The sequence below is a fragment of the Pygocentrus nattereri genome, chromosome 3 (genome assembly GCF_015220715.1).
Source record: "Pygocentrus nattereri isolate fPygNat1 chromosome 3, fPygNat1.pri, whole genome shotgun sequence".
NCBI lineage: Eukaryota > Metazoa > Chordata > Actinopteri > Characiformes > Serrasalmidae > Pygocentrus > Pygocentrus nattereri.
This window is the reverse complement of record NC_051213.1, coordinates 21,783,211-21,797,914: the sequence shown is the minus strand read 5'-3', so window position 1 is coordinate 21,797,914 and position 14,704 is coordinate 21,783,211. Positions and strand designations below refer to the sequence as shown.

At 38.0% G+C, this 14,704-nt stretch overlaps 1 protein-coding gene across 2 annotated transcripts in view; it reads right to left on the bottom strand.

Moving 5' to 3' along the window:
• grik2 (glutamate receptor, ionotropic, kainate 2) overlaps positions 1-14,704 on the bottom strand; it is a 162,735-nt gene that overhangs the window by 7,604 nt on the left and 140,427 nt on the right. For both annotated transcript variants that reach the window (XM_017708225.2, XM_037536747.1), the window contains exon 14: positions 10,527-10,752. In XM_017708225.2, coding sequence (XP_017563714.1) covers positions 10,527-10,752 — 226 coding nt within the window. The remainder of the gene's footprint in view (positions 1-10,526; positions 10,753-14,704) is intronic.

The window sequence follows — 14,704 nt, the reverse complement described above, 5'->3', positions numbered from 1 at the left end:
AAGTGATTCAATTAGCTGCTGAAGGTTCATCTCTTGGCTGGAGAAGAATTGTGGCCAACAGAAAAGAAAAGGTGCAGATACTTTCTTTTTGTCCTTGCGAATGGTCAGTATAATCTATGGAAGTTGCAGTTATCACTGGAGATAAGAGCATAGTGGAATTTGGTGTAAATTATTTCTCACTCATAGCTCACTGAAACCAGCAGAGAAATTCTGCATAAAGTGCAACTTCTGAACTTTCAGTCAATACCATGTTTGTGAGTAGAAGCTTAGATCATTTGAATCTGATACAGTTGTTTTGTCTGCAGCCTTTTGTGGAAAGAAAGAAAATATCATTTACTTTTTTTGCCATATTTCAGTTCTTATCATCAATCCATAAAAGAGTCAGAAGTCCAGAGTACGTGTTGATACAGAATGTACGTGGAATGTAAATGTCCATCCGTCCATCCATCCATCCATCCATCCATCCATCCATCCATTTTCTAAGCCGCTTCTCTGTCAGGGTCGCGGGGGGAATGTAAATGTAATTTATGTAATTACCTACACTGAAAAAAATCAGTTGAACTGAAAAAAACTGCATGTAGTAATAAGAAATTTTACCTAGTTTTATTCAACTCATATAAATGCAAAGTAAAATATGACTTCAGATGAATAAAAGCAATATTTTACATCAATTCAAACCTCAAAAACACTTCAAATCTGCTATAATTACTATAATTACATATAAATTAAATTAAATAACAATAATAACTAGACTCCCGAACAGGAAAAATGTAAAAAAAAAAAAAACAAATGTTCTGTCTACATGAAGGATGAAAGCTGTGGCATGAGTTATGGTTCTGCACAGTGTGGAAGGTTTTTGCAAGGCTGGTGGTTAGATGAGGAAAGATAGAGAGGACCTGAAGCAACTGGAGCGCAGCGTGAGCCACAAGAAGATTTTAGATTGAGTGCTCCTTTCTGAAACATAGCTCTCAGGGCACTGCTGATAACACACCAATAAAGCCAAATTACATTCTAGGGATAGACATTTTTTCCCTGTTATCTATTTATTTTCTGTCTAATTAAACTAGTTGCCATACTTAATTTGAGTTAATGTTTCCTGCATGCATTGTTTTGTTTGGCTTAATGAATAAGTGCTTTCCCAAGGTAAGCTTTGAAGCACTCCCTCCCCCACCTTGTGCAAGCCATGTTCTGGGCCTCGGCAGGCATCAGGAGAATCCCCCTCAACTCTCAGCAGCCCCTCTGCCTCCCCGGCACACACAGGTAAACAGGCTGCAGTCACTCCACTCTGCACAGATCAAAACCCATCAGAACAGGAGATTTCTGATGCGAGATGAAACGTGAAACAGAGTGAGAATATTTAAAAACTCACCCACACCCCCTCCCCATTCTTTTATATCCTGACGGTGGTAATGATGCTGTACTTGGGCCTCCATAATAAGGATATTAATTTTGCCCGATGTGCCTAACACACTCTTGTCTAATCCACCTCACTGTAGACACATTAATATGTCTTTAAAGTACTTAAGCTCACTACATCCTCATTTCTATTGTGTATTATAGCATTGAAATTAGTTCAAAGTGATGTGCCTTGCAGTAGTAGACCCATGTCGATCTCTCTGTCCTTGCCTTTGGGTGGTTTAAATTCAGCTCATCTGATCTTAACTTTTGACTCACTGAGCAAAGAGACTTACTTAATGATACACTGACAGTTTGATCTCAATTACCTTTTAATGGTCAGACAATTCACAAGCCATTTTGTCCTATTACTTTTTCACTGTGTGAAGCACAGTTTGATATAGTAACATTTGAATCTAACAGTGCACTCTGCCATATAAGGCCAAATGTGCCACCTTTGCTGAAAGTCAGTTTGTAAAGTTTATGCCTGCTACATCTGCTCCTGTCAACTGTAAGTGCGACTATTGTGAAATGGAATCATCTAGGAGCAACAACAGCTCAGCCACAAACTGATAGACTGCACAAACTCACAGAGCAGGGCCACCAAGTGCTGAAGTGCACAGCGTTTGCCCTCTTAAAATTCCAGGCTTGTTTACATACTAAGGCTTATTTAGTAACTACAAGGATTTCAGTGCAAACTGGTCAAGCCATTCTTAGGATCTTGTATACTCTGTTGCATCACTCCCTACAGAGTTCCAAACTGCCTCTAGAAGCAACATTAGCACAAGAAGTGTGCAGTTAAGAGCTTCATGAAATGGGTTTTCATGGTCAAGCAGCTGCAGCTGCAGCGTCAGTTGGAGTGTAAAGCACACCATCACTGGACTCTGGAGCAGTGGAAACGTGTTCTCTGGCGTGATGAATCATGTGTCATTACATGGCACTTGGATAGACAGCACTTGGTTTGGTGGATGCTAGGGGAATGCTACCAGAATGCATAGTGCCAACAGTAAAGTTTGGTGAAGGGGAGGATAATGATATGGGCTGTTTTTCAAGGTTTGGGCCCCTTACTTCCAGAGAAGGCTAATGTTAATCGTACAGCATGCAGACGGTTGTACGCTTCCATATTTTTCCCATCAGTTTGGGGAAGGCCCTTCCTTGTTCTCGCAAGACTGTGTGAGGTCCATAAAAACATGATTTGATTTTGAGTTTGGTGTGGAAGAACTCCAGTGGCCTGCACAGAGCTCTGACCTTTACCCTGCTGAACAAATTTAGGATTAACTGTAAAATGTATTTGCTAGCCAGGCCTTCTTATCCAACATCAGTGCCTGACCTCACAAATGCTATTTTGACTGAACAGACATAAATTGCACAATTTTGTGGAAAACCTTCCCAGAAAAGTGGAGGCTGTTTAGTGGCAAAGAGAGCCCCAACTCTATATTAATGCCTATGATTTTGGAACATTGTGATGTCCAACAAGCTTGTCTAGGTGTGACAGGCAGTTGTCCACATACTTTTGGTGTATTCATGAAAAGTTATTAAGATTAGATTAAGTGACCCTTATTAGTCCCACAACGAGGAAATTTCATCTCTGTGTTTAACCCATCCGTGAAATGAAACACACTAGTGAGCACACACACACAGACACTAGAGGGCAGTGAGCGAATACACACACACACACACACACACACACACACACACACACACACACTAGAGGGCAGTGAGCACACACACACACACACACTAGAGGGCAGTGAGCACACTTGCCCAGAGTGGTGGGCAGCCCTATCCGCAGTGCCTGGGGAGCAGTAAAGGGTAAGGTGCCTTGCTCAATGACAACTCAGTCATGTGCTCAGACATATTCAAGGGTTCATCATGGAGTAATATTTTGTCCTTAGCTTAGTCAAAAAAAATGACCCATTCTTACAACCTATGTTAAAAAAACAAAAAAAAAAAACTGTCCATACTATACAGAGTATAGATGTCAACAGATACAGTGTGTTATATCCAGAAAATAAATCTTATTGTATTAGAAATTTGGACAATCAACTAAAAAAGAATGACATTTTTGTTAAGAAAAAGCAATTTCAATGCAAGTTTAGTTTAGATCAAATTTAGTTGCATTGTTATATGAAATTGCAGTTAGAGAATCAATATGTTTAAATCAGTAGAAATAACAGTCAGTGTCTTGACTCAGTTAATTTGTACAGTGTAGCACAAAACAAAACAGGATTCTGCTTTTTTTCATGGAAATCACAAATAATATAAAGTGAATGTGTTTTGGAAATGAATAACTGGGTTTGGGAGGTTCTCTCCCTCTCATGCTGTGCAGCTAATACTTTTCTCTTGGAGAGCTGCCTTGAGTTAGGCTTAATTATCAATTAATTTGGAAGCATCTCTCATTGGTTTTAAGGGATATTTTTGCTATAATGCAGCTGCTCCTAAGTGTACCCTTTTGGCCAACAAAACACTTGATTTTGATGTGGTACACATCAGAAGCTTTTGATGCAATCTAGAACATTTATGACATTGCAGTTATACACACACCAGCCTGTGATGTTTATACTTAAGGTTCTGAATTTCATTTGTTGTGAATGCATCGTCTCTGGCCAGTACAGAAGCACATGTTTTCAGACTAGTGTGACACACTGATTAGAGATAACAATACAAGCTTTTCATACATATAAAGGGTTCATAAAGGGTTCATTTTCTTAGAGGATGTAGCATTTTCAAATACACAATTCACTCTCCGGTCGATATTATGCATCTAGGCAAATGAAGCGGCAAAAACAACCCATACTGAATTGCTTTTGTGATGTCATGAAAACCAGTGCATTCATAATTATTTGCCAATTCAGTCTACAGCAGTTTAGTTGAAGTCATAAGAAGTGTTTCAGCCTGTGCTGCTTTTTTGAAGGAGGTCCAGTACAATGTAGTCAATCACATCAGAGATTAGGTGATAAAGGCACAGTAGTCAAATCAACTTATTTAATTCTAACGGATACAGATGGAAATGTCATATAAAAATAATTATGCTTTTGGTGCATAAACCATAAAAACTATAAGTGGACCTCAGGGGGAAAATAAATCAAATGCAAGAAAAATGGAGAAAAATAGAGAAAGATATAGGCCATTTAATTAAAAAAAAGTCTGACACAAACCAGGAAGCATTTATGCACACAGGAAAGAGTTCTCCGTATTCAGGGGAGGTGTCAAGGGAGGAGTGCTGGGACATGCTGCTGAGAACAAAGCCACAACATGGTCATTACATTTGTCATATTTGGATAGGGACGTCATTTGTACTATGTTTTGGTAGGCTATTGTTTTGTTTGTTAAACAGTTACTATACTATTGCTTTATCATAGCTGAGCTGATCCTCTGAGACTCAAGTGCTTGGTTAAATAAATAAATAAAAACAATAATAGCTTACTGCTAATACAATCTGGTAACAGAGTTTTTCATGTATTTCATATTAAGACTTGCTCCTTCCAAAGTTGCTTACAGATGTAGGACCAGCTTTGGGAAGCAGAGCTGACAAACAATGTGAAATTGTAATTAATTCTGTAGCTTTGCTGTTATGATACCGCTGAAAGAAGATAGACCCTCCTGTTTATCTAACAGGATATTAGTTATTAATTTAGCAAAGTACCATGTTTGTGTTACTGGTGATATCATGGATATGTAAATGCAAGCAATGAAAATGAGCTGCTCACAGCATGGGCACCAGTAACCAAACCTCCAGTTGAAGCAAATGAGGGGAATTAAGTGACAGGCTAGAGTGAATTCCAAATAGGACACATAGCTGTAATCTGTCAGATCAAAGAAGAGTAATAGCAAATGAATCCCTAATGCATTGTCCCTCAATAAAACCGCATAGTAATTTAAATGAGCTACTGCACCGCACCAGCAAACAGAAAGGATGTAGGCCTATTTTTAGCTTGGTAAGAGTGATTTCCATTTAAATGTGTTGCAAAATGTGTTCTTCGAGTAGCACTGTTAGGAATATGATCTGTTTATGTTTTCAACATAACACTTGCCTCACGGGTTGCTCCCTGTGGTCCTTCCCTGATGCTCTCTTATTAGAAGTGACCCAGTGAAAACATTTAGAGTTTTTGCTCTTGTGCAATTTGTTTTCTCTCCTTTTTACCTTCTGCTTCTCTTGCAGATGCTTTTGACAACGCAGCCTTAGGAAAGTAGACCTAGGCCTAAAATGCCAGATGCTAGAGTCCATCTGTAAGTCACAAGCTTACAAGTCACCGCTGAGGGGACCCACTGGGAAGAAGACATCTTGCAAGACACGAACCTGCTGACAAGCAAAATCTGCACTGCTTTCACTGAACGTGATTAATACTGTCTAAAGATGTACAATGCAGATTGATACTAATTGGATAGAAAGAAAGTGGAAGAGAGAGCTTCCCATGAGAAACGGATGGACGGGGCAGGGAAGGAAACAGTTTACTCTTAAGCTACATCCCATCTTGCACAAACAAACCCCTCACAGATGTTTGATGACATGGTTCTGTACATGACTCCTCTTAATGACCTCTCTGGGGAGAAGACATGCCACATTCTCTGAAAGCTGACTAGGGTGCTTTCTATTTCTACAATACACAGAGGACAAACGCAACTGCCCTGTACCATTTGAAGAATTACTAGATGTACCAAACAAATACAATGCGGGAAAATATGAGCAAAATTGGTAAGAGATTCATAGATTATGTGGCAGTGGGCTCAGCCACGTAAGTGTGTTAGGATTTTAAAAGCTTTATCTTTAGCCTTCAGCTGTTTTGTTCCGATTTAAGGCCTATTCTATTTCAATTCAGGAGATGCATCCCTTTCACAAGATGAATATAGTTATTTTGTTAAAGTCTTGAATAGTAATGTATTACAAAATTTGAATCATGAATTAATTTTCTGGTAATCAACTAAATGAAGAGAAGTAGTTCACGCAGATATCTCCAGAAGCCAGTCAGGACTAAAGCTAGATGTGCTCTATGAAGTGTAACCTACCCATCTGTGTTAACTGTGAGGTTGTATTGTCCGTAAATATAACAGACATTGTTTCTGTGGAGTTACTATGCTTATTTTAGTAAACAACAGTTTATTATCCATCTAGTACTTTTATACTGTCTTCCTGGCTTTTGACAGCATTCTTATAGTACTGTTAATTTCTTGCTAGCTTACTTGGTCAGGGTTGGGAAAATTCCTCTATGCTCTTTTTACTGTAATAAATCAGATATCTGACTATATAATACTGCTTTAATTGGACTGTGTCTAAATAGACACACTGTGTAAAGTCCACTAACTCAATTCTCACATGTATTAAGTAGTTTTTGATGGAAATCCAAAGCACCCTCCCCAGTCTGCTCTACTTATATTAACAACCACCTTTAAAAACTGTGTGGCACATGGATATGCACACCATACACAGCAAATAAGCTGGTCTTTTTGGTCTTTCTAAAATATGTAAGCAGGATTTAAAGCAAACAAAGGTCAAAAGGGGCTTTAACAGAGTGCAGATAATGCTGCTGCCATTCTTTGATGTAGGACAGCAGCTTTGGCTAATTTTCTCACTATACTGTTGAAATAAAGGTAGCAAAAATGATTCTTTGGAGCAATGCCACTACTTTTATTTCTTTAAAGAACTCCAGATTCTTTAAAGCAGGACTTTTGTAAATGTGATGTAAGAGTGTGAAGGACCTTTTAAAGTTTAAAGAACCCCCATATGATGTAAAAGTTCTATACAAAAAAATAGGTTTCTCTTAAAACAATCATAAATTCAAGTCAAAAACTATCTAGGGATATATATTTTTTAGAGTGTATGCTCTAAGAACAGTGCTAAGTACTGTGGAAAGGGTTTACCACTGTGTGAGTGTAAGAACCTGTGTGATGGTGTATAAAAATTGCATGATCGTCTTAGCTGCCTGATGTTACTCTTGGCTACTTTGTCATTCCTCATTGCTCTCAAAAAATCACTGCTATATGTAACTTTGAGATGCTGTTATCTTGTTCAGTGTTTGAGAATGTAGTCAGTCTCACATCAGCATGAGCAAAGTCTGGGAGGACCTCCTTTTTAACATATAATGCAACTGTTAAAAGGTTAATTTTTTTTTTAAATAAGAGTTTGTTTCAAATTCTGAAACTTTTTTTTTCTTCTGATGTCACAAAAAACACATTTACATATATCCGTCTATTCAGCCTACAGCAGGCAAACCTCACCCACTCACACTGAAGCCATAGTGTTTCAGCTTGTGCTGCATCTTAAATCTTGAATAAGGCACAGTGTATGACAATCAGATTCATTTACAGATGACAATGTTAAAAGTAAAATTATTATTAAAATAATTTTCCAAACAAACTGTGGGATACTGGCCCTTTAAGATGTTTGATATTTAGTGTTTCATCTGTTTCTGTGTATGTGGTTAACGTTCAAACCCAGTACTATGCCTTCATAGTCATGCTTAATATATTTATTAATTTAAGTGTAAATGGTCTAAAAATAATTCTAAACAAAATATCAACCCTCTCCCATTTCAAGCATCTTAAATTACATAGAAACACAATTTCAAGCAGTTTAGGCTTTAAACCTTTAAACTACAGCGTGGGGAGCCTTGCCAGACAGGTTTGTGCATCCAGCACTATTAAAGGTCCAGTTATTAATGCAGCCTGACACACGCGCTCTGTTAAAGCCAATGATATATATGCTAAATGGAGCCTGGGATGGGGAGAACAGCCTGCCTATGGTAACAGATACTAAAAGGGTAGGATTAGCAATTTAAATGCCTCACACTGAGCTGCCTGCAAAAGGTACACAGGGGAGAGATAATACTAAACACCCTTTTCCAAATGCCCTGTGTGTGTTCTCCACAATGCGATCCCAGGACACTCACTCTACCAACCAGAAACACATTATCTGTGCTTGCTTGTAGACTTACTGGCTCTCTGGCATAAGCAGCTGAGAGAGATGAAGTAGATTTCACACTGGGGCTGCATTCATATGTGTGTGTACGGAACACTGTGTAGCAAGCAGACCACCTCAGACCACCACAAAGAGAAACAGGTCCCTGGTGACCCTACAGCTATAGACATTCCAGACACTGTGAAGAACAGCATACTGGAAACAATATGGCAAAGCTCACAGGCCGCTAACACTAAGAGCTGTTGCTTGGAATCCAGACTGCCTCCCACTGATCTGACTCATTGAAATGTCAGTGGTGGCTATGCCGTCTGCCTCCAGCAGTGGTCCAAAGGCCTTTGATTCTCACATCAAGGTGCCTCTTCAAATTTCAGTCATTTTGTGCTTTCAAAGCAATGCTTCTTAAAATGCAGAATGTGTCATTGTGTGAGACACATGCAAACACAACAATAAGAGCACAAACAGTGGCAAAAGTGTAACAAAAAAAGAGAAACCTCCTCTCATCTGTGAGCTTTGTGTTTCTGCATTCAATACATGACGGTCCTATGGCTTAAACATTGATCACAGCAGCAGTAAAAGCATCATTCCATCATTTCCAAAATTGTATAGTTATGCAAAATAAGTCTGTATATCATTGCTGTCATAAGAAAGCCTTGTGTCTTTGAAATAGCAACTTTATTGGGTAATATCAAATTCTGAAACAACCACATATTTATGCATAATATATTTGTATATTGCTGCTATGGTAACATGTTCTTGTATCTCTTAGAGGGTAATGCTATAGAAGAAGAAAAAGACATCTATAATGTATATTAATGGAAAGAGATCTTATCCAAGTTCATTTTGACCAATCGTATTATTCAGTTCATCATGAAATGTTCACATAAAGAAAAGGGCAGCTTTAAATTATGTTTAAAAATATGTGAACAAATGAATAGCATTACAGCATCTACATTTAGCCTGGACGATTTACAAAAGTGTTTTGTTGTATTCTCAGAGAATGCGGCCAGAAACAAAATCCAGTGCTAAGAAAGAAAGATACAGAATTAAGCAAAGCATAAGTGCAGCGCAATGTACTTTGATAAGTACATAGAATAGTGCATACTTATGTGCATCTCGGATATGACAAAAAATACTATCCTAAAATATGAAATTATTAGCTTAATATATTTTTATGTATTTTTTAAAATAAAAGTTCGTGAATTTTGCATGTGGTCTTTATGCTGAGAAGTCTCCTTTTTTCCAGGTACTTAGTAGAGTAATTTTCCTTTTTTTCCTTTCTCAGCGGCTGATGCAGCCAGGGGCTGCATGTATAACAGGATTAAGACAATCTGCTACTGAGCCTGATAATCAAATCCTGCTCCTCCGCATAGCAGTGGAAATGCCTCCTGTCACCCTCTTCATTCACTTATTTATTTCATGTTTTCGTCTATTTCTTGCATGTTTGCCCAACACACACTTTTTCCCCTGTGCTTTTACTGAGCTCAAAGAAAATGGCAGAAACCTGCCTTAAACAAAATGTAACCCTGACTATTATAACCCCACAATAATAAAACCTTTTAAATTGGGGACCTGAAATAAATAAATGTTACATAAAGAAAAATATCTTTGTGGGCAAAGAGGACTACACCCTCAAACCGTAGTCTTTGATTAAATTTGTCCCTGTAGTCTTTGTCCACAAAGTCATCCCACCCTGCACATTTATAGAGGTACACAGTAAACATTTACCATCAGGATACAGCAATATTCAACCACTGATGCAGACTAGTGCTTTTTTTAAAAACTGATGTGATATATGCCAATAAGCCTTCACATTGAGAGCAGATGTGAATTGCGTGAGTTTGTTATTAATCAGTTCATATTATGGCACCACTGCATTATGTTGTCAATCAGGCTAATCAACTGATTTTTCATCACAGCAGTTGAAATTTTTAATTCTAAGTTCACTTTTATGCCATTTATCAGCATATAACTAAGAATGACACCAAGTTCTGAAAACACAATTTTAAAGGACATCTAAAATTAGAAAGGCATACGCTCTCATTTGGCTTTCAAAATGACACAATCATATCAGAGTTTTACCTTGTTTTGTGAAAATCAGAAGTTTAGATCATAATTTTGGAACTGCTTACATGTCAAAAATCAGACTGTTTCAGTAGTTTACTGGCTGCAGCGCAGCATCTTTTATTTCTATTTTGAATTGTATTTTGTTACTTACCCATAGGAGTGCCAACTCCGTATGCCTTGGAGTCAATGAGGCCTCCAATCTGGGTGAGGTTGCAGTTGCGTTGTGTGACGTACTCGATCGTGGTGGACTCCATGAGGAAGGCATAATCTGAGGTGAGCACCCGCTGAATCCCCTCCTCCACACTTTTCACCATGACTGAATGCCGGCGACTGCTCATGAACTCCCACATCTTGTCGTATGTGGAGATCTTTGTTTTCTGGTGAGGAAAGTTGAGTAAAAACAATTGGCAAATCATTAGTCATTATAGAGGAGTTAAAATATTTCTCCTGCAGGACTACTGGTCATCATAACAGGTTTTTGCAATCTTGTGCACCTGTAAGTAATGCATAATGAGAAACATTTCTACTTACATGTTGACTGATGACACAAAGGACAGTAATGATACTAAATAACCTTTTTAACATTCTGTCTGTGTCTGTGTGTTCTTCACAGTACAATACAAGGACACAGTGATTCTCAGAAACAGACACTCTGCTTTTGCTTTTAGAAACACCAGCATGCTGTATGAGGGCCTTGAGCAGCTTTGAGAGATGAAGCAGCTAATGTCACTTTCCCTACATTCATTTCTGCTATGGCCTATTTGGAATGCTTAATAGAAAACCAGAATTTCATTTACTTAATATGTTATTTGTCATGATATGCAGTATTTTCTAGTGCAGCCATTTTATATTGTTTCAATATTGTTATTGTTTTATTCCTCAGTGTTCTTTCACTACAATACTCTGCGTGCATCTTTGTGGTATCAGCCAGTCTTGACTGCCACTAAGCAAGATGCTAATAGATATAACCAAATAATTAGTATAACTCGTGCCTGTCAACAAACAAAATTGTAAAGAAAACAGTATCAGATAAACACTTTACACTTTCAACCAGTGCTGGAAGCCAGACTGAGGTACGGTATCACGATAGCCAGCCACCTTGCTAGCTTTAGCTTTTAGTTTGGTGTCCTCCTCATCTGGTATGTCATATCTATTGTTTAAGTAATCTGGTGTGTCCACTGTAACATTGATTTGAACACAGTTACTATAGTTATATGGCTGCAATAAGACATTTAGATTTTTAAAGTTAGTCATCCCGTCTGTTTCACCAGCTATCATAAATAAATAAATAATATGAAGTAAAAATAAAAATACACTGGCCTCAAAAATCCACCCCATGTAGTTGGAACTTGTGAAATATTCCTTCCACCTTCGGAATATGTCATCAGGCAAGGGTTTTCCTAGTCTTTAAAGTAGAAAATCCCACTCTACATACTACTGCACCACTGTATGATGTGAATAAGTAAACAGAAACAGATACAGAAATGACCAGTGTGTCCGTTTAAGTTCATATCACATCATTCTTTCTGTATTTCATGTTTCCTTTCAGAAGATATCCATGCAACATTCCAAACTACTGATATATTTAAAATCAACTCTGAATTCCCCCTCCTTTATTTGTCTAAGAACTGCTTTAACTTCTATTTGAAGGTAAGGCAAAACACTTTATAAGAAACCATGAAAAGAGCGTTTTTGGCAACATATCAACAGAAACACTGCCTAACAAGCAGAAGTGTAGTTTAACAACTTTTCCTGCTTTGGTGCAAACATTTTTGATAGTTGTTGTGCACTCCTGTCACGCCGGCACGCCATATTGTTTAATGAGAGCTAGCTCAGAAGGTGACGCAACAGACCACAAACTCTATGTAGATCTGTGGTACTTTTGTGTGAACAAGGAAAACTGGTAAGGGTAGGGAATTAGAGATGACCCCTTACATTATATATAAAAATAAAAATGAATCAATATCTGATAATACTGCTATCACATATATGCAAAAAAGAAGCATTTTACCAGAACTAGCACTTACTTTTATTCTCATTCTTGTTGCAACAACAGCCCATAAAGAGAAAGATAGATGACCTACTTGTACTCTAAATGCAGTTTGCACTAAGTTATTTTTAATGTCATCTGGAAAAATTCCATCAGAATAATTTCATTTGGGGTCCATAGATGCAGTCTCAGACTTTGACATTATAACTGCCATCATTTTGCTTGTTTTGATATGGAAGTAGTACCCAAGAACATAACTGATGACTAAAGCAAAGTGCCTGGTCTTTCAATAGGGCTTCAATGCCGATTTCCATTCTGAAGGGCTGTAGTCCAGTTCCGTTTGGCGATTTCCCTGCTCAAACAAAACTCGGCACTCCTGCTGTAGGGAATTGCCTAACAAAACCCTGCCGATTATTATCCTCTCACTGAGCCCCCAGTTTCCAGTTAGTAGTAATGTAAAGAGAAAAAAGATGTGACTGTTGGTAGAAATAGAATAAGTCCCAACTACCTGTCACAAAATGATCGAAGGCAAAATATGAGTCACTAATGTTTACAGGCAAGAATTATGGCACATTTCTTTAGACCAGGGGTGTCCAGTCCTATCTGCAAAGGGCCAGTGTGGCTGCAGGTTTTCATTCTAACAAAGCAGGACCTCAGCTGATCAAATCACAAAATGATCAAAAGAGCGTAAATGATCAAAGACAGAGACCAACTGATTTAACGAGTAGAGTCAGGTGCTCCTGCTTTGTTGGAATGAAAACCTGCAGCCACACCAGCTCTTACTGGATAAGATTGGACACCCCTGATTTGCTTTGATTAATGATGAAATTTATCTTCTTGGTGTTTAGAAAGAGATTAGGCAAATGGAATACGGCTTAATGCTTTCTGGTTCTTCCTAAATAACTAAAACATTTATTTTTTTGTTTGTTTATTTGTTTGTTATTCAAGCTACCTGCACATATCTACTACAAACTTTGAAAGAGAAAGAGAAGAAAGGGGGTGTACATACATTAGTCATAACAGTGGCTAGGAAGGAAGAGCTTCACTCCTTGTTTATTTGGAGAGGCTTACTTAACACTGCGTTACATCTGCAGCTGCCACGTAAAGACTTGTTTGGCCTGTATAGGTCTCACTTTTTTTACATGCTTCAGCGCAACATTATATCATCCAAGATGGAGATTAAAATAATATGACTGAATTAAGAGACTTATACACACAGTAGCTCAAAAATTGACAAAAAGGTTACTTTTATGGTTTTTAAGGGTAAATTTTGAGTTGACGAAGTACAGAGAAGCTACATTTAAGTGAAAGTATGAGCATTGTGCCAGTGAATTATGTTGAACAGATAAAATGTAATACCAAAGTAACTTTAATGCTGAGCACAAGATGCTTATGCTCCACATAACCCAGATTACCAAGTCTCCTCTGTCTTAACCCTTTTCCATAAACCTTTTTACAATAAAGCACTACAATAAGGTTTGTATGCACACATAACACTATCATAGCTGTCACATTGTGCAGAGTTATCTCTCACTCAGTCGCCATCCTTCAGCAACTACTACACTCCCACTCCTTGTCTTCCTCAGCAGTGTAGCCTACAGAGTGTGGTGTGGGAGTAATGGATATTACCCGTTGTTGCACAAAGAAAATGTGCATAGTAGTTAAACAGCCTCATGCTACCGTGATATGAATTTGATTGGATGTTTTAAATGAATGAATGTTTGAATGAATGCATGTGAACTCAACTGATTGTCTAAATCAGTGACTCCTAACGCGGTTCTCAGGTCCCCTTAATGGTCCACATTTTTGATCCACATTTTTGATCCAACCCAACTTGCAATACAGAAGAATAAACAAAAATTGTGGACCGTCTGAGGGGCCCTGAGGACCAGGTTAGAAACATATATGTCAAGACCTAAACACAATGGAGTAAAAGTTTTTTTTTGTCTTTGGGAAATGTACTAGTACTTAAGTATAGTACCATACTATAATTACTTAAGTATTTATGCTTTTGGTCACACAATGATGTTTTGATTCTGTATAACACCCTCAAGAAATACAAAAATATCTCTCCAAACAAATTAGTCAGTGTAATGTCCCAGTTGGTGAAGCAAGCATATTGTAGGACTTGCAAAATAATGTTTTGCCATTTGATGCACAAGAATTTCTTTCTCTTTCAGAACCTATTCTGAAGACATTTGAAACCTAATTAAGTCGCATCTTCAAGGTCCCTCCTGCCATTATTGTACGTAATGACTTCTTGTGGTGGGTCGATATTTTAGATCAACTGGGTGATTTGCTGAGTGTCTATCAGAATCTTTCGGAGTCACCCTTGACAA